The sequence below is a fragment of the Wyeomyia smithii genome, chromosome 1 (genome assembly GCF_029784165.1).
Source record: "Wyeomyia smithii strain HCP4-BCI-WySm-NY-G18 chromosome 1, ASM2978416v1, whole genome shotgun sequence".
Taxonomy (NCBI): domain Eukaryota; kingdom Metazoa; phylum Arthropoda; class Insecta; order Diptera; family Culicidae; genus Wyeomyia; species Wyeomyia smithii.
In genome coordinates this window covers 15,265,061-15,285,831 of record NC_073694.1, presented here as the reverse complement: position 1 = coordinate 15,285,831, position 20,771 = coordinate 15,265,061, and the positions used below count along the sequence as shown (strand labels likewise).

The following is a 20,771-nucleotide window of genomic DNA, read 5'->3' as shown; positions in this document are numbered from 1 at the left end:
GTACGGGGTCTACCACGGAGCCGCCGACCTCTATCGAGCTCTCTGCTGGATATTATATTCGCCGGTCGCTCCTCCGGCATTCGTGCCTCGTGGCCAGCCCACCTTAGCCTGCCATGTTTCAGCAGCTTGATGATACCCGCGTGTTGGTATGTTTGGTACACCTCGTGGTTCATGCGCCACACACCATTGTCCAATTTTCCACCAAGTGTGGAACGCCAGATCCTACGCTCAAAGACTCCAAGTGTTCGCCGGTCGGCCTCCTTTATCGACCAACACTCGTGGCCGTAGAGTACCACCGGGAGGATCAGCGTCCTGTAGAGCGCAAATTTCGTGCGGACATGCATATTGCGGGACCTCAGCTGGCTACGTAAACCGTAAAAGGTCCTGTTTGGGGCCGCTATCCGTCTCTTCACATCGTTGTCACACGTTACGAGAGTACCAAGGTACACAAATTCGTCGACTACTTCATAAATGCCCCTATCTATCACAATATCAGTACCAAGACTCGACAAACTTCCACGCTCTCTATCAGCCACCATGTACTTTGTTTTCGCAGAGTTGATGATAAGTCCAATTCTCGCTGCTTCCCGAATGTCTCTTCCACTGCTCAGCGGTAAATACCGACGATATCAATATCATCCGCAAAGGCAAGGCGCATATGAAACTTCGAAATAATGGTACCGCTCCGTTGCACGCCAGATCTCCGTACTGCACCCTCCAAGGCAATATTAAACAACAAATTCGAGAGCCCGTCACCTTGCTCCAGACCGTCCAACGTCACGAACGGACGCTTAACTGAATCGTATGCCGCCTTGAAAACCATAAACAGATGGTGAGTCTGCAAGTTTACTTCACTGAACTTGTCAAGGATTTGACGCAAGGTGAACATTTGGTCCGTTGTAGATCGCCCTTCCCGGAAACCGCACTGGTAATCTCCAACAAAGGCTCTAGTTCTCTTCTGTTTTTGTCGACTGCTCTATCCTCTTCGCCGTTGAATAAAGTCTCGAAATGTTGCTTCCAACGCATGGCCACCAGTGTCATCGGTTGCACATGGCAGGGATTGGCACAGTCCGGCTCCTGATTTCGTTTACCACCTTATTGAAACATCTCGTGACGTGCCTGAAGAAGCATTCTTCCGCCTCCGCAAGAGATCGTTTGCAGTGCTCGCGTTTCTTGCGTTGGTGGCGTCTCTTTTCGGTCGCTCTAGCCTCTCGATAACTCTCCCTCATCTGGCGTGTCACACGATTTGCTGCCACCATTGTGCGAGCACGGTCTCTATTTTTCTCATCTGTCACCTCTTGACACTCCGCATTGAACCACGTGTTGCGTGTGGTTCCTGCAGTCGTGCTCAACAGTTCTCGCGCTGTGTAGCTGACCGTGTCGTAGATGTGCTTCCACTATTCGTTCAGATCTCCAACCGGTTCACCAATACGCTCGTAAACCTTCCGAGTGTACTCAGTAGCAACTCCGTCAACTGACAACCTCTGAATGTCCAACCGTATCCTCCTCGAAGTGCTCGATTCGTATACTTTGGCCAGCCGAGCGCGAATCGTTTCACCACGAGATGGTGGTCTGAGTCGATAATTGGGCCTCGGAAGGACCGCACATCGATGACATCTGAGAAATGTCAACCGTCAACCAGGATGTGGTTGATTTGCGAGTAAGCTTCGCCATTTTTTTTTTTTTTTAAGGTGGCGGGGAAATCTGCAAACAGACACCTGAGAAGAGAACTCAGGGTGTGGGGATGAGACTAGGGGAGAGATGCTGGGGTAGTTGCACTCGCCCAGACACCTACTGATCCCTGTCCCGACCCACTAAAACCCCTCCAGTCTCCAGCCCTGGTCTTCCCGGAACGACGGTTAAGTATTACGTCGGGGAGTGGCTTTTGTGCGTGATGCACCCTCTTTACTCTTATAACCTCCTAGCTAACTACCTGGAGACTGGTAATTAGCTACCACTGGCGTGTTGGTGGTTGACCCGCCACACACGTTGCAGCTCCAGAACAATCTGAGAGGCGGCCGCACAGACCGCGTTCCAGATGTCCGGGTCGTCGCACATCCTCCGGACTAGATTGTCCGGAGTAGTGCCAGGCCCGCTCACAGCCATCATGTTGCACCTCGCTCTTGCGAAACGGGGGCATACGAAGGAGACATGCTCAGCAGTCTCCTCCTCCTCCACGCACTCGGGACACATGGGGGACACCGCGTGTCCGAACCTGTGCAGATATTGCCTGAAACAACCATGGCCTGACAGGATTTGTGTCAGGTGGAAGTTCACTTCACCATGTCGGCTCCCGACCCAGCCGGATATCTCCGGTATGAGTCGGTGCGTCCATCTGCCCTTTGTGGAGTTGGACCATTCCCGCTGCCAGCGGAGCATCGAGAATGACCTTCTGGTACCTCGTATGCCCCTTGTGTCACGTTGGTCGGAACACTCTCTGTCCTCCTTGATGGCGATGCTGATAGGCATCATGCCGGACAAGACACAGATTGCATCGTATGACACCGTACGATACGCACTCGCAACTCTCAGGCACATGAGCCTGTAGGTACTTTCCAGTTTACCACGGTAACTGTTAGTACCTAGCGCTCTGGACCACACTGGCCCACCATACCTAAGTATGGACGAAACCACGCTGGCAAGAAGTCTTCGCTTGCTGCCATAAACCGCTGAGCTATTGGACATCATACGAGAGAGTGCTGCAATAGCCGATGAGGCCCTCTTACAGGCATAGTCGACGTGACTCCCGAACGTGAGCTTGTCGTCCACCATAACCCCCAAGAGCTTCAGGGATCGCTTCGAGGTGATGGTGCAGTCTCCGACTCTGACCACCGCCTGTTGCTCCGATTTACGGTTGTTCACAACCGTGACCTCCGTCTTATGATGCGCGAGCTCCAGTTTCCTGGAGCGCATCCAGTCCTCGACCTTGCGTATACAGTGCGCGGCCGTCAACTCGACCTCCTCGATAGACTCGCCGTAAACCTCCAGCGTTATGTCGTCTGCAAAGCCGACGATCACAACCCCTACAGGGAACTTGAGTTTCAACACTCCGTCATACATGACATTCCACAACACCGGGCCCAGAATAGAACCTTGCGGAACTCCTGCGGTAATTGGGACGCACTTCTGACCCTCCTCCGTGTCGTAGACAAGTACTCGATTCTGGAAATAATTTTCCAGAATCTTGTACAGCGACACCGGTACATGGATGCTCCTGAGCGCGAGCGCTATGGAGTCCCAACTGGCACTATTGAACGCATTCTTCACGTCGAGCGTGACGATTGCGCAGTAGCGTATTCCCCTTCTCTTGCGCTGGATTGCTACCTCCGCCGTCTTGATGACGGAAGAGATTGCGTCCAGCGTGGACCTGCCCTTCCGGAAGCCGAACTGGTTACTTGCCAGACCGTGTACACCCTCCGTGTACCTCACCAGTCTGTTGAGGATGATCCTCTCAAGCACCTTGCCCGCGGTGTCCAGCAGGCAGATAGGCCTATATGCCGATGGGTCCCCTGGCGGTTTCCCAGCCTTCGGCAATAAGACCAGTCTCTGCCGCTTCCACCTGTCCGGAAAGAGACAGTCATCCAGGCACCTCTGCATGACTGCCCTGAACAGCCCGGGGGCCGTTTTTATCGCCAGCCTGATCGCCAGGTTAGGGATACCATCCGGTCCCGGTGGCTCGCTCACCTTTAGGGATTTGGCGATCACGATGAGTTCCTCATTCGTAACCCTTGCCTCCTCCCCTGCCTCGACACGGCTGTCGTCGCTCACGGATTGGATGCTCGGCAGGTTGGCCGACCATCTCTGGTCTATGTCTGAGATACTGGAACGTCGGACGTGAGACTCGACTGCCGGAGGCCAAGGACTTGGCTCGTGGCGTGGAAAGAGTCCCTCGATGATACGCTCCAGCATCGCTGGTGATCGCTCTGCAGGCGCCAGCGCGCCTTTAGTCTTGGCCATTACGATCCTGTAGGCGTCACCCCACGGATTTGTATTGGCACTCGCACATAGCCTATCGAAGCAGGCCCTCTTGCTGGCCTTTATCGCACTCTTTAGCATCGATCTTGCCGAACTGAATGCTGCGCGGCGCTCTGTTCTCTCTTCTTCGTTTCGCGCACGCTGCATCCTCCGTCTTGCACGGAGGCACGCACTGCGAAGGTCGGCTATCGCGTCCGTCCACCAGTAAACCGGTGGCTTTCCATTCCTAGGTTGGCGAGTCCTAGGCATGGTGGCGTCGCACGCCCGCGATAGCATAGCAACTAGTTGGTCAGCAGTCGGGCGGAGCCAACTGCCCCCCTCGCGCTCCCTTCTCATTGCCTCTTCGAATACCTCGGCATCAAAGTGCGGTATCTTCCACCCGCGAACGGTCGGAGTGTTGGCTCTACCCGTCGCTTGCCGCCTCTCGTTGTTGTCTACACCATAACAGACCGCCTGGTGGTCGCTATTAGTGTAGCCATCGTCTACCCTCCAGTTCTTGATCAGTCCAGCTTTGCAAAAGCCCCCAACAGGATCTGGCCCCTCTGGTTCGTGAAGCGACTTCCCCACTCAACAGCCCAAGCGTTGAAGTCGCCCGCCACCACCAACGGCGTTAGGCCCGTTAGCTCCATGGATAGGAGGTCGACCATCTGGGTGAACCTTTCGGTAGACCAACGTGGCGGAGCATAGCAACTGCAGTAGAACACTCCGTTTACCTTAGCAACTACGTACCCTTCTTCTGAGGTTGAGACAACCTCCTGAACCGGGAACTTGCTCGTCGTACATATGGCCGCCAAACTGGACTTATCCGCAACCCAATTACCGTTTCCGGGAGGGATGCGGTAGGGATCCGATATGACGGCGATGTCCGACAACGACTCAGTGGCTGCTTGGTGTAGCAGCTGCTGAGCCGCGAAGCAATGGTTCAGGTTCAGTTGCGTCACCCTTACGCCCGTGGTTTCGCAGCCGGCTTACCGGCTGGGCACCTGGGGCCTCCCATAAAGTGTTTGGCGTCCCGTTTCCCGGAACATACCATGCACTTGGGAGACTCCACACAGTCCTTTGCTTTATGGCCTGCACCTCCACATCGCCATTAGGGAGAGGCCATGTGTGCTATAGATAGCCATGTTTCTGGTTACAGCGAAGTTCACCAACCTCAGACCATTCTCATTACTGGTTGCATGGAGTCTGCGCTTACCAGTAATAACACGAAAGAACTGCTCCCGCGCACGCTATCGAATTTAATGTATTATTCGTTCGTATGTATGGATTACTATTGCACGTGTGTGGGTAGCTATAGCGGGTGCTACAGCGATTTAGAACTTCTGAAGTGACCTAGTGTAGGTTACAGGTCTTTGTTTTCTATACTAGTTTACATTTTGTGAAATTGAAAATGAAACTGGCAAATGTTGCGTCAGATTTCAAACGATTATAGCAAGCGAACGATTTAATGCATCTTAGTCATTTATATGTCGGTGGATAGATAAAATGTGTAACAATTGTTTGGTATAATGTTCAACATTGTTGCTTTACTGCTTAATGGTGATAAAAAGGTGAAAAGTTACAAGGTCAAGCTTTCCCATACATTTCCCTCGCTACTGGCTTGCTTCCCGAGCACGGATAACAATAAAATGGACGGAATAAATTCCACTGCCTACATATTTTGATTCAACAAAGTGTTTTGTTCCGTTTGTCTTTCTCGAAACTGCGTGGCCACGCCCTCATGGCAGAAATCTACGCTGAACTCGATACAAAAGACTGCGTGTTGAAAATTCAGCTTCAGTCTAGTTTGTCACACAATAGCGAGTGGAGTATAGCTGTTAGAGGTACGCGACATGAGAAACGAGAGCTGCATACGAGTCAACTTCCAGTCACTGCGGAACATATTGTTACCTTTATTTTGCATACGGCAGCAACAATTACCATCGTACGCTGCAGAATATTTAGCTGGCACAGCTACTGGAGGGCACAGCAGAGAGCAAACTTTATTATGCGCGGTCAAGCAAAATATTCAATGCTAACGATGGTGCGATCATTAGCGTTCTGTAGCACGAATTTCTAAGTGAAGATTATGGAATCGGTTCTTTTCAGAACTATAGATGCTTGAAGATAAGATTTATGAGAATTTTCGTAACTACTACTAGTGTATCATAGTGTCATGTATTCATGCATCGTTAGTTTTACAATAACGACCATCAAATATAAACGGTAGTGTTGCCTATGAACAGTTTATCGCAGCATATAATGTATACTTTTAGTCCTACGTCACCTGAGCTGTATACCTTGTAGTATTTAACTCAGTCATTTCTGGACCGATTTTCAATATTTTAGCAGATTTGGAAAGGGGATAAACAGAGTTTTTCAAATATTTACAGATTTGTACCAATATTACCAAAACATGTTGAGTTATTTGTGTTTGAATCTAAATTTTTAAACTTTTTCACGCAATTTTTCAACTTAACTTGAAATTTGCCTCCTATTTATGTGAGAAAATTTATGTGGTCCTCGTGGCTCCGTGGTAAGCAATGTTAACCGGCTTGCTCTCTCAAACGGTTGTGATATCGGGGTCGATTCTCGATCCTATCCAGGATCTTTTCGACCTGGAAATTTTCTCGGCTAAGCACTGGGGTACAGTGTTTCGTTGTATTTATCCTACACATGCCAAATTTGCCAAAAACAATATCGATAACGAATTCTCTCAACAAATCTGGTTAATCGAGACCGCTATCAGCCCCCAGGCTAACGTGCAATATTGTTGTTTTGTGAGAAAGATACTACAAATATACTAAAACTTTGAAAGTATATTCAATAACGAATCAAATAAACAGATGACAAAATTCAAGTTAAGTTGAAAAATAGCGTGGAAAAGCTTAAAAGTTTAGATTTAAACTCAAACAATTCAACATGTTTTAGTGATATTGGTACAAATCTGTATATATTTCAAAAACTCTGTTTGTCCCCTTTCCAAAACTGCTAAAATGTTGAAAATCGGTCAAGAAATGACTGAGTAAAAAAATTGTATGCGCTGAAGTCCAAAAACCGTATTTTGACCATAACTTCAAATTTTAGAGGTGTTTGGAGAATTACTAGTATGAGCGAATGTTACATTCAACAAGACCTACAACCTACATTAGGTCACTTAAGGGGTTTTATACCTTTTTGGTCGAGAAAAATGAGGGAAGTTTGAATCTATTTTTAAGTGCATAGCACCATTTTCGTTGCATCAAAGGGGTATTTTTCTGAAGGCACAGTTTATCAACAACAAAAAAATACGGTTGATTTTGAGATATACCAATTATTACTGGAGTAATGACCGTTTCCCCGAAACGCTAGTTTTTAGCAAAGGCTTGCGGTGATCCTGATAGAGACTCAGCGGGTCAACCGAAATAAAAAAACTCATATTATTTCATTAGTTTAGAAGTGTGCCGGGTCCTTGAACGATCGCTTTTATGAGTATTTTGTTTTCAGTGCAAACGGGAACGTTTTTCCGAAAAAATGCACGTTTTGAGCGCTAAAAATTGCATTGAAAATTTTTTTGCGGCAAAATGTAATTGTATGTTTCGAAAAGCGATCGTCCAAGGACCGGCGAATTTAATAACGATGAATAATAGATGAATAAAGATGAAGGAAATCGGTTCAGAAGTTTTCCCGCAATCAGGATCACGGCAAAGTCATTTTTCGGAAATCACTATTCCGAGATAATCGCGTGTAATGTTTCAAGTTTAGCTTATGCGGCCGTGGCGAGGCGCGCTGCAAATCGCTCTAACTTTCTTCCTATTGCTCAGATCTTTATGAAAATTTGTGAAAATGTTCTCAAGATGTTGTATTTGAAGATAATACAATAATTTTTTTTCGGTTTTTTGAAAACTAAAAAGGTTTATAACCCCTTAAGAAGTTCTTGCATTTTTTCACCATTTGTAGCACCGTGAAATAACTGTGCAATAAAAGCAAACATTCTGGTTTTCATAAAAAAAAAAAAGTTTAGCTAAATATTCACCAATTTTCACAAAACCACTTTTGTTTGATTCGTCATTGAATATACAGGGTGACAAAAAAGTCCGGTCACACAGAAAAATCTCAATATTTCAAAGAATAAGAAGAAAATCTGAATCTGGCTTTCATAGCTTTATTCAGTAACTCATAAAGATACTTCACAGACGATATCTCGGAATCACACCACCTTTCTCTGATCGAACCAGCTTCATACTATTACTATTACTTGTTTATTTGAGCATGTAGAGTAAGAATTACTTCTTATAAATTTCTACACTAAGCAAAAAAAAACCAATCCAATCATTCACATTCATCACAATCTTCACAATCTAATTTCACACTTTAATCTGACTAAACTATTTCAATTCAATGTTATCTAAACTATTTCAATTCAAAGTTATTACAAATCTAATTCCTTCCTTCCAACCTTTCGATATAAGCATGGCGGAATCTAGCAGGAGAAATGATGCTTCTTACATCAGTAGGAAGCTGATTCCACCAGACAATTGCGCGTACAAAGAATGTTTTACCGTATTGCGAAGTAAAAAAGTGCGGCAAGACGTAATCCCTAACACGTGAACTACGAAACGGCTGTAGTTTGTCACGCAGGTACTCGGGACCGACATGAATAATTTTAAATACAGCTGAAAGACAACGGAATTTAAAAAAGTTTTCGAAAGAGAAACCAAGAAGTTGGTTTTGTAGAGGTGTTACTCGGGCGAACCTATTGAGGTTAAAAACCCAGCGAACACAGCAATTTAGTGCCACACGTAACCTGTCCAAAGCCCGTGCAGAAGCAGCGATTATAAGCTCAGACCCATAAGTGAAATGTGGAAGTAGCAGAGATTTGAACATTTTCAGTTTCAAATCAACATGCAACATATTAGCAGTTATTTTTAAATGTCGCAGACCGGCATAGATTTTACTACATTGCATATTAACTTGTCTGTCCCATTCTAAGTTATTCTGTAAAATTACGCCTAGGTTGGTAGCATAGTCGACATAGTTTATTATGTCGCCATCTATTGTAAGGTTTGGTAAGGTTTCGGGTCTTTGACGTCTTGTTATGAACATAGCTTTCGTTTTGGTAGCATTAATGTATAGCAAGTTAGCTATGGACCATTGTAAAATGTTGTGCAGTTCTGCATTTATTAGCGCAGCCATTTCAATCGCAGATTTTTCGGTTGAGCACAAGTATATTTGTACATCATCTGCAAACATATGGACTTGACAATGTAGCAGTACAGAGGGCAAGTCATTAATGAATAAGGAGAAAAGTAGAGGTCCAAGTACTGATCCTTGCGGTACACCCGAAACAATGGGCAAACGACTTGAGAGTTTGCTATTGAGCTCCACACACTGCATACGATTTTTCAAGTACGATTCTAACAGAGAAACAGCCTCGCAAGAAAAATTAAACTGATTGAAAAAGTTTCTTTAGTAGCTTTACATGTGATACTCTGTCAATCGCTTTTGAAAAATCAATTAATAGTAAATATGCTATTCCTTTTCTGTCTATCACACTATGAATATCATCATTCACTTTTAATAAGCCTGAAGTGGTACTGTGTTTGGCTCTGAAACCAGATTGGTGGGCAGTGAGTAGATTGAAGCGACAAATAAATTCTGGATTTTTTCCGAATAGGAATTATCTTGGCGATTTTCCATGCTCTGGGAAATTTTGCGGTAGTGATGCTTAAATTGAATAGGTATGTAATGGGTGTGATAGCAAACGGTAAAATCATTTTAATGAATTTCAAAGGTATGCCATCCAAACCAATTGCATCAGAATTGATGGAATTTATGGCACTTGAAACTTCAAACTCATTACATTGTGTAAATTTAAGCCCATTAGCATTTTGAGGAAATACAGATGAAAATTCAGAGTCTCTAGTGAAGTTTCCTTTAAAATGTACATAAATTTCATCCGGTGTATTTTCACTTTGAAAATTGTTGCAGCCAGATTTAATAACTTTTAGTTGCTTTAGCTTTTTCCACAATTGTTTACTCGAGTTTATAGTACCTAACGTTGAGCTGAGACTATCCGACTTAGCTTTATTTATCAACAAGGTAACCCTGTTTCGCAACCTTTTATATTGTAGATGATCTGCTGCAGCCTTACTTAACACCCATTGCTTATGAGCAGTATTTCTATCAATTATTGCATTACGGATATGACTGTTAAACCAATAAGCATCCCTTTCTGGGGAACAAGTTCGAATGGGAATAAATGAGTTAAATAACGTTGTAAAAATCGTGTTCAAAAAATCGAGAGCCACATCTGGGTCGCTAATGCTATATAGTAAAGTCCAGTCAATTGAGTTTACCGCAGAGTATAGATCCACCAGATTAACTCTGTTATAGTTTCCATACAAATTAACGTCCTCAGCCCTACGAATTATGTTAAGAGAAGAAAAAATTTTGTCATGTTTAGAAAAGCCCGACGCAGAAACTTGGTTGAAATTAAAAATAAAATCGGGGTTATTAGTTGAGAGTAAATCTAATAGTGAACAACCATTTGGATAGAAATAGGCTGGGTGTTGATTGATACAATGAAAGCCATATTGCTCAATCACGTTACGAAAACGACTAGTTCTTGTAGTCGTTTTGTTTAGATCCGTATTGAAATCGCCAACAAGAACTATGTTGGTATACTGTAGCGAGAGTTCAAGGATTATTTGATTCAGTAATTCGGAACAGTCATTTCGTGGAGGGTTATAGAAAACTCCCAACAAAAATTTATCATTGTTGTGTCTCACTTCGACGAACATATATTCAGTTGAGTCAGTATTACTTAGATTTACGGGTAAAATAGAGGCTAATAAAATTTTACAGCTGAGATCTTTTCTAATATATATACAAATTCCCCCACCGCGGCTATAGCTTCGATCATTCCTTATCAAATTGTATCCATCAATTGATATTAAATCATCGGAAATATCCGTTGAAAGCCACGTTTCAGTTACACAGATCAAGTCTATTTTGCCGTCTAGGAAACATGATTTGAATTCATCAAATTTACTCATTTAGCGAGCACATAGACTTTGTACATTGATATGACACACGTTGATGTTATCAGACCGCAAAGCAGCTTGCATTACAGCACGTGGAATATTGGAAAAACTTTCATTTGTACGCACAATGTAATCTGATTGGTTATCCGGCAACAAAGAAAGAAAAATAGTTACTATATACTAAATTAACACTAAGGATGGAAGGAAAGATATTATTATTACAGGAAGCATTTGAATTTCTTATTATTTTGTATTGAATGCACATTTTACTCATCCGATTTGATGTGAATAGTTCAATTTTTGGAGAAGACATTCCGAATAAGGCCACTCCTCTTTAATTTTACTGCACTCGCTTTAATTCGACGTGCGGTAACAGTTAGATTTAAATTTATGTAAATACGCTTGTTCAAATTGAAACCAATCTGTTGAAGGTTGAGATTTCTCTGCGAAAGGTAGCGGCGAAGAAATATGTCACGAGTAGCTTTGAAGGCGAACTGTAGCAAAATAGGCGGTGAAGTTCCGGTCGTAATTGGAATCCGGGCCAAACGCTTGGTGTAAACGAATGGAACATCCGAATCGCAGTAACCAATAGCTAGCGCTACCTTCTGATAAATTGAATGCGTGTCTTCCGTCGGTGTGTATGGAACATCAGAGAGAAGCAGATCATTAGTTTTGTCCAGTCTTTCGATGCCATTCTCGTTTCGTTTAACGTCAACATTTAGCTTAGCGAGCGAAGCAGATACTTTACCGATTTTCGAATTGCATTCATTTCTCAATAGCTGTAAATCGCTTCGAAGAGTAGCTATTTCGGCAACAAGTTTGCTGTTACTGGTTTCAATTTTACTTTCGATCCTGGCATTTCCTTCGCCTATTATAAGTTTCATACTCGCCAGCAGATCTTCGTAAGTTTCTGGCTGATCAAGCGTCTGATCAAGATCGTCTCTAGAACGTTTTTTGTTTTCGTTCTTATTAATTCCAACCGGCAGCGAAAGTGAGGTTTTGTTTTTGTTCATTTTTGCTGCTGTTGAACGTGTTAGCGCCTTGTTTGTGTTCATCCAATGATTGTAAAAATGACAATAGAGCTCAAGCGACAGCACGAAGCAGATGAACGTAAGTTATATTACGCACGAAGGCAAAATGGTAGAAAACTGAGCAAATAGTTCACAAATTGCTTCTCGTTTTTCACCACTGCTAGCGGGAATTCAGCCTGCACTTCAGCTTACACAGATTCTGTACAGCATTCGGTACAGTATTACAAGTGCTGGCTTTACAGCTTCACTAAAGCAGGCAATAACTTTGATTAACCACGAGCACAATAACTCACAATGTGATTGGGTACATCCCTTCAGAAACTGAATACGTCCGGAAAGTCGTCGCAAGCGGCACGCACGTGCTCCATCGGCATCTCGTCCCAGATTTTCGTGATAACTCGCTTGAATTGCTCCAAATTTGTTATTTTATAGTCGTTCAGCTTCGACATCATGTATCCCCACACGAAATAATCCAGTGGATTCAGATCTGGAGACGACGGAGGCCATTCATTCTTCGAAATGAATCCGGCAAAGTTTTCCTCACACCACGCCTGAACAACCTTTGCGGTGTGGGATGAGGCGCCATCTTGCTGGAAGCAGTAGTAATTGTCTTCAAACAATAGTTCAGCTTGAGGCAGAACATTTTTATTCAAAACCGTGTCCAGGAAGTACGCTGCGTTGATTTTGACCCCTTTATCGATAAAAATGAGAGGCAGTTTACCTCTCTGGCAAATGGCTCCCCAAACCATCACTGAAGTCTTATTTTGAAACCGGGGAACGTTCAGCTTGTCCGCAGGAGCTTGCTGGAGGCTCACACTCCAAACTCGATCATTTTAGCGATTGCTTGTTTGCTGCAAAACGAACAGCTGCTCGTCCAAAAAAATAATCTCGTCATCTGCGCGCCAACCGAGCAACTCCCGCGACCGTTGGTACCTCTTGTCCTTTGTAGCTTTGGTAACCCCATGAACCACCTGTTTTTTGTACGGTGCAAGTTTTAAATCCTTGCGCAGAAGCAGGCGGATTGATTCTCGATTCATTTTAAGGTTCCTGGCCAGCTTCCGTGCAGATTGGGTGGGATTCCGGCGAATCCGGTCTCGTATAATCTTTTTCAGCCTTGGAGTTCTCACAAACCTTGGTCGTCCAGATCGTGCCTTGTCCTCGGTGCTTCCGGTCTCTAGGTACCGATTTATGGTCCGGTACACGAATTTCCGGTTTATTCCGAGCGGTTTTAGGTGTTTGAATATGTGTCCGGGTTTGTACCCTTTCACATATTCAGCGATAACAGCTGCTCTTAACTCTGCCATGGCTCACAACTCAATGTAAACAAACTGCACAGAAACGAAACTCTGCCACTTTGGGCAGCAAAGTTAACCCTTTCATTTGACATAGAGATGGCACCAGAGAGATGCAACGTGTAGGCTACAGGCGACCCCAAAAAAGTGTGACCGGACTTTTTTGTCACCGTGTAGTTAAGAATTTTCTGGTGCCCGCTCAAACATTGCGAATAGTGGTCAAACTCGATTTTAACAACACCACTACAAACGGATATGATTTCTTTGCGTGTGTTGGCTACTGATTCATGATTTACCTCTTACGTATCTTCAAAAGTCTCAAAAATAAATTATTTCTCCTCCTTTCTGCTCGAGAACGAGACATATGCTACGCTTTTAAGTCTTTTGCACACACGCTTTCAAGATAATCCTTCTTATTCATGCATTCCCCTGAGTAGCAGCAAGCAGAGCTGCGATTAATCCAAGCAAAATGTTGACTATGACGAGAAAGAAAATATCATCGCACTCGTTTTTTTCTCTAATGAATAGCCAGTAACCATCACAGTAAGCGTGGAGATCCGACAAGTGAATCAATATCTTGTCTCTTTTGTTGCCATTTTCGGGTTTCCATTGTCAACCGTCGTGAATGTACAGAGTTCACTCGGAAATATCACTGCAATGCAAATCTAAGTGATTTTTGGAACATCAAAAATCGGTTTAGTAGCGTGATTATTTCAGTGCCAGCTTGAAGTTTGTTGCTATCAGGATTTTTTAAATTTGATTTGCTTTGCTGTATTGGGATAACTACGCTAGCGTTTGTTCTGCCATTGGTAAGATCATTGAAATGAGAATAATTTGGATGATCGATTTTAATTTAATATTTGTTTAACTAGATTTTGTTACAAAACCAAACATGACTAAATTGAAATTGAACAGTTTCAAAGTTGAAACGTGCCAAAATTTAACAGGATCTGTATATAAATATACATACCCATACATAGTTAAAAGTTTTCTGTTTTGCCACCCGCGATTCATTTTTTGCCGCGAACTAACACTGTTTTTGGTTTAAGCTACAACAAGCACGATATTCAAGAGTCAAATTCATAAACTCAAAGAGCAACTAAAAATGGAATATTATTTTTCAGATATGAGATCATTTGAAAAAAATTAATAGAATTTGTTTATTACAATTGGTGTTGTGTTTATTACAATTGGTGTTAAAAAGCATATTCTCTACTGAGAATAAAAATGAATGATCATACAGATTCAAAATGTACCAAACTTAAATACGCTCAGTTACAAAACGAAGTAAAGGCCCGAATACACACACGGCGTGACAACGCCTTCCTGACGAAAATTGTCAGTACCTTTTTAAAACCTTTTAATGTGCCTTCTAGCATCTGCCACCTTCCACTCGTCTACACGGAAGGAGCAATCACGCCGTCTCGAACTCCGCCGTGCGCTAACCTCCTTGTCGTCATGCCACCTAATTCATGTTTGTTTATGTTTGTTGGAAGAAAAAATAAGGCAACACACTTCTGGAATCACGGCGTGACAGCGCCTTCGCCAAAAGAAGGCGACACAAGACCGCGTGGAAGGCACGATGCGTCTACACGGAAGGCAGTCAAGTACGCAGCTGAAGGCGGCGAACGACTACCTTCTTCACTAGAAGACAAAGCTAGAAGGTTCTGGTTGAAAGGCGTCCCAACGAAAGGCGCGTTTACGCCTCATAATTTGTATGGAGAAGGCGTCATTACGCCGTGTGTGTATTCGAGCCCTCATAGTTGTTTATTGACAATGCGTTTAATCGGCGTGCAGCCAAACCGAACCAAGCGTCGAAAGACATTTACCGCCGCGATTGCTGTGTAGGCAAGCTGCTACAGAGAATTTTTGTTATAATATCGTTATCAAATGCTCAAACGATTTCGTTACTTCATAATAGATATATTATTACTACTCATATCCACTGGGTGTCAATAACTCAATCTGAGAAAACGGCGCTTAGTTCAGTCTGATCGCACGCCGACCATATATCAATATCATACATATCAATTGAAGAAAAATCATTGATTTTATGTTTGATATCCTAATAACATCATGCTGTCAAAATGAACTTGATAATTCTGCTGGTTCAATCTCAGTACAGCCATACCCGAATGATGGAGAAAGATAGCAAGAAAAAAATGAGAGTGAGAGTTGACGCTAACAGAATCATCGAAACATCGCAAACTCTTTTGTAATGAACCATGCATCGTAGTTGGCTGATTCTGGTGTTGCATCATTTTGGCGTAATGTCAGTAGTATGATATTGACTTTCCGCAGCTCTGGCAGCAAGTACGCACCGACACGCAAAAACTTTTTTGTATTGCTACTCAGCGACTGTAAAAGAGTACGCGAGATTCTGCTAGCGAGTAGGAGTACTCGACTAAAACTGCTTGACTAGGATGAGTGCTTGAAAAACTGTGCTCAAAAACGAAAATGCTTTCTTCATCTACCCGTTTTTGCTTCGTGCACCGGCAGCCGAATGTGGGGGAAGAGTCTGGAAAGTATTAGGGTATCGTACTGCTTTGGTAAGTTTTTTTATAGCAGTCTAATGCAAAACCAACCGAAGCAAACCGCTACCGAAGTAGTCCGTTACCCTATTTGAAATATTTTTTTTTTGTTCCTCCGTAATGCATCTTGAAACAATTGTACTCGGCTGGTTGTGCTCGTGAGAAGGGGACTACACGCGAGGAAAAGAGCAAGCGCGCGTGTGTGCATCTGATCTCGGGAGCGAATGCGAGCAAGGCAGACAGCGGAGAAAAAACGGGTAATAGCTTGAATGGAGAATACTTCAGTGTGTGATATTGGCAGCTACGAGAACCTCACTTGAGGTGTGAGGTGAGACTAACAACACTGAACCCAAATAGGTTTAATGAGAATAAGGAGTTTTAAACTTTCGTGGAAATGTGAATGGTAATTTCCAACGCTAACTTTCATACCCGTTTTTCTCTAAACTATGAATTATGTGTTGTGCCAGTTTCGAACGAAATCGACGGTATGCCAATTGTGTGATTGTTTGTTCAATATTCGCTTAGTAAAATTACTGCGAACCATAGACGCTAACTTCATAGAATTATTAAGGGGCAAAAGAGTTTATATATATCTAATGTTTTAAATTTTTCTAAAGTCTAAGATCTTAGAATTAGCGTTATATGCTTGAAATGGCTGTATCCAGCAAAGACTACAATTTTGCAAAATGGCGTGCGAGTTGGAAATTTTAAAAACAACGAATAAAACTATCAGGCTACTACAGAATTCATCCAACGGAAAAATTCTGCCAGTGCGGTGAAAGTCCAGACGACCAACGGCACACAGGAAATGGTCGTTGCCTCCGCTTATTTCGCAGGAGACGTGGACGATATACCGCCATCCGAAGTCACAGCGCTTGTGCGGTACTGTCGACGCATCAATAATCTACACATTGTCGGCTGCGATACCAATGCGCACCACACAATCTGGGGAAGCTCGAATGTGAGCACACGAGGTAAGTACCTGCTTGAATACCTTACTTCTAACAACGTTAATGTATGCAATGTAGGGAACGACCCAACTTTTAGTAATGCTATTAGACAAGAGGTCTTAGATATCACTTTATGTAGCGCCTCGATGACGAAGAAGGTCAAAAACTGGCATGTCTCTGATAAACCTAGTTTATCAGACCATAGACATATCAGATTTGACATCGAGGCTACTCCTCTTACAGAAGAACACTTTATTAATCCTCAGAAAACCAACTGGAACTTCTTCAAGGAACATTTGGTTAGCTCAAGGACATCCTGCCATATAAATATTCAAACTCCGGTTAAACTGGATATCACAACTAGTGACCTACAGACGTCTGTTCAACAGGGCCAAAATCACGTCCAATTGGGATGCTTATAGAGCATCCCTTATAAAATATAACGCCGAGCTACGCAAAGCCAAAAGGAGATCCAGAGTCCGATTTTGTAAGGACATTCAGACTCTGCCTGAGGCTAGGCGACTGCAAAAAACGATGTCCAAAAATCACACGAATGGTCTTGGGCAATTAAAAAGAGGAGACGGGAACTGTCACTACTAAGGAAACGCTGGAGGTTCATATGAACACTCACTTTCCTGTCTCGACAGTGAACACCGGGTCGAACATTGATGAGCAACAAAGCCTCGGATCAAGACTTATGATGTCACGTGACTCCACAGCGCTTGCTCGTCGACTGTTCACGGAGACTTCTATCAACTGGGCACTAAGCTCTTTCTAGCCTATGAAGTCACTGGGACCGGATGGCATTCTACCAATCTTCCTGCAAAAATCGGACGAAGTCATCATGTCCGAACTCATCAACCTTTTTCGAGCCAGTTTTACTCTGGGACACATCCCGGTCTGCTGGTGGAACGCTAAGGTGGTGTTGATACCAAGCCGGACAAAAAAGATAAAATATTGCCAAAGGCTTTCAGATCTATAAGTCTGATGTCAACGCTTCTCAAGTTGATGGAGAATATTGCGGGTAACTACATCCGCAGCGAGTTTCTGAACAATTGACCCTTGCATAAGCATCAATATGTCTACCAACAGTGCAAATCTACAGAAAACGCTTTGCACTGCCTAGTGACGAAGATCGAGAAGACACTGAAATATAAAGAAACAGTGGTCTGCGACTTTCTTGATATTGAGGGAGCTTCCGATAACACGTCCTTTGCATCAATTCACAGGGCTCTACAAAATAAAGGAGTCGATAATACCTCAAGCAATGCTTTCGAGCAGGTAGATCACAGCTGCATTGGAGATACGTCTGTCATAGTTGAGGCAGTAAAAGGGTGTCCTCAGGGAGGAGTTCTCTCTCCAATGCCAAGATGTAACTCTTTCTAGGCGAATACAAACAGCTCTTAACACCACCTCCCAGCGGTGCTTAGAAGAAGGGCTGAACATTAACCCCACTAAAACAGTCATCATAGCCTCTGGTCTTACATCATCATTGCTCGGCCACGTAAAGCCTACGCAACCCTAGTATGGTGGCCTAAGATAAATGAAACGACAGCACAGGCAAACTTAACAAAGTTCAACAACTGGCCTGTCTTTCAGTTACCAGTGCACTACGCACAACGCCGACTACAGCCATGGAATCCATCTTTTTTGGAAAGTGGCTAACCATCTTTCAAGCAGAGTCTGTATAGCAAGACAAGGATCTGCTCAGCAATTCTTTGGACCGGAACCGTTTCTGGGTACCTCCATATTCACCATTCAAGGCGTATTAAGTACATAGAAAAAGCTAGAAATAACATCTCATTGGCAATGTGCGCAGGGTTGTAGACAAGCTAAACAGTTTATCTACCCCAATCTTGCGGTTACTTAATTTAATTAAAAGGCTACTTTATTTAACTAGTAGTGAACTACGCCTCATCACGGGTCTCCTCGCTGGACACTGTCCCGCTCTCTATCATTTAAAGAAAATCGGCAAAGTCCCAACCGACTATTGCCGCTTCTGCAACGCTGAACCTGAGAGCTCAGCGCATTTGCTCTGCTTTTGCGGAGCTCTTTCTTCATCGAGGTTCAACTTCTTCGGAAGTTACCTCTCAACTCTATACCAGGTATGGAGCACCAATTCCAAAACGTTCACTGGTTTCATCAACCTTGTTGTTCCGAATTGGGACACAGGCTTACAGCCAACTAGCTTAACTCCATGAATGAGTTCGAACATCCTGTATTCTACGTAAAACAATCGGGGCTAGCCACAAAAAAAACAATCATTCCTGTCGTAGGGGCACTTCTGCCAAATGCCCTTCAGGCATACAAAAAAAAATTTAACTCCAGGTTGCTAATTTTGAAAATCCACAGTCGATGAAATGGCCTAGCATATAACTGTTTTATTAGAGGCAATCGGCCCCAAGTTATTGTAAATATTTCAATTGTCACTTATGAGTTATGAAAATGATTATAGAATATTGATTATGTCGATAACTGGACAGCACCAAAACAATCGAATGGTTTTCAAACATAATAGACTTTTTAAGGCCACCGAAACCATAGTAGTTAACACCAAACATGCAAAGCAACATGACCAATTTTAGATGACAAAAAATCGTGAACTCACCAATCCGATCACGCTAGAATGCTGCGCGGTCCGCTGCGACGCACTAATGTACAACTCGACTAGCCCGTTGGTAAGATAGGCACAGTAGGTTAACCGACTGATCGGAACCAGCACCCGGGACGAGAGGAACCTCTTCAGGGGACCGGCATTACCGGTCACACACGCCACCACCAGCCACCCGTTGGACAGACTCCAACCGAATCGGTGCAACGCTGCGTACAGAGCATTGTATAGGTAGTCCTTCGTACCGGTCGAATTGTAGAAAATTGACACCCCAAACATCGATGCCGTTCCGATTATGGTCGAAATGATCCAACAAAGGGCCACTTTGTATCTGCCGATTGATAGGCTAGAATAAAGAAATAGTCGGACTTTTTTGTTGTCGAAATGTTAAAAAGAGGCTTACTTTTTCTCCTGCATGAGGTGAACAAGATAACCGGCGATGATTCCGAAAACGTAGGCCGTCGCTCGCATGTGAGTTTTGACATAAGCACCAGCGTAATAACTGTTTGCTTGGATGTCGATCAATTCACTACAATAAAACAAATTTTAGGATAGGTTAGGTTAGGTTGTTTAAGCTTCACACCACTTACTCCGGGTAATACATTAGAGACGGATCCAGCTGGCCAAAGTATGTTACACAGAATGGAATTACCACGGAGGCGAGTGCCACCGATCCGGCTAGTGTTAGGGCGAGTCGACGACGCAGTCGCCACATCGGGTATAGTAGTAGCGGGGCAAGGACGAAAAGTTGTGTATCAGCCGCCAGATACCAGGACTGGAACATACACAATTGATCTGTACCGAGGTAGTTGTTGATGTATAATACATTTCGCCACCAGCTGGCCTGACAGCGCGCTTGTTCCGGTTCCATTCGTTGATCCCACAGGGGACCACTACCGAGCCGGGGTAACCAAGTGGCGTACAGGGCGATGATCGCTGCGTAGGCTGGCGTAAGTCTGCAATCAACCATTGAATCAACCGTTTTTCGTGTTTGTCAGATGGAAGAAAAGTTACCTGATGTATCGAAAAATGTAGAGCAGTAAGAAGTTTACCCTTCCGCGGCGTTTATCCAGCTCGATGAGCAGCAACCGGGCGAAGAGGAATCCACTCAGCAGCAGGAAAGTGTCCACCAGAAGCGGAGAATTCAGCAGGAAGGCATTGCGAAGCAGTTTTGTTTGCTGAAAACAAAATCAAATAGAATAAATTTTATTGAAACAAGCCTTAACACAAGTTTAATTTCAAGTTTAAGTTTAATTCCCTGAGGTAATGAGGGTCGTATATTTGCAATCAGTGAAGTGAAACTGGAAGATTTATCAGTGTAAAAACAACTGATTCACCTTTCGGGTAATAAACAAACCAGTTAGAGCGAAGATTCAG

General features: G+C 43.7%; 1 protein-coding gene across 1 annotated transcript in view; it reads right to left on the bottom strand.

The window, feature by feature from the left end:
- Positions 1-20,771, bottom strand: part of LOC129727009 (nose resistant to fluoxetine protein 6-like) — a 35,711-nt gene that overhangs the window by 4,324 nt on the left and 10,616 nt on the right. Inside the window, exons 3-6 of the mRNA XM_055684357.1 lie at positions 20,409-20,572; positions 19,985-20,350; positions 19,798-19,923; positions 19,392-19,740 (exon numbers count right to left, since the gene is read on the bottom strand). Coding sequence (XP_055540332.1) covers positions 19,392-19,740; positions 19,798-19,923; positions 19,985-20,350; positions 20,409-20,572 — 1,005 coding nt within the window. The remainder of the gene's footprint in view (positions 1-19,391; positions 19,741-19,797; positions 19,924-19,984; positions 20,351-20,408; positions 20,573-20,771) is intronic.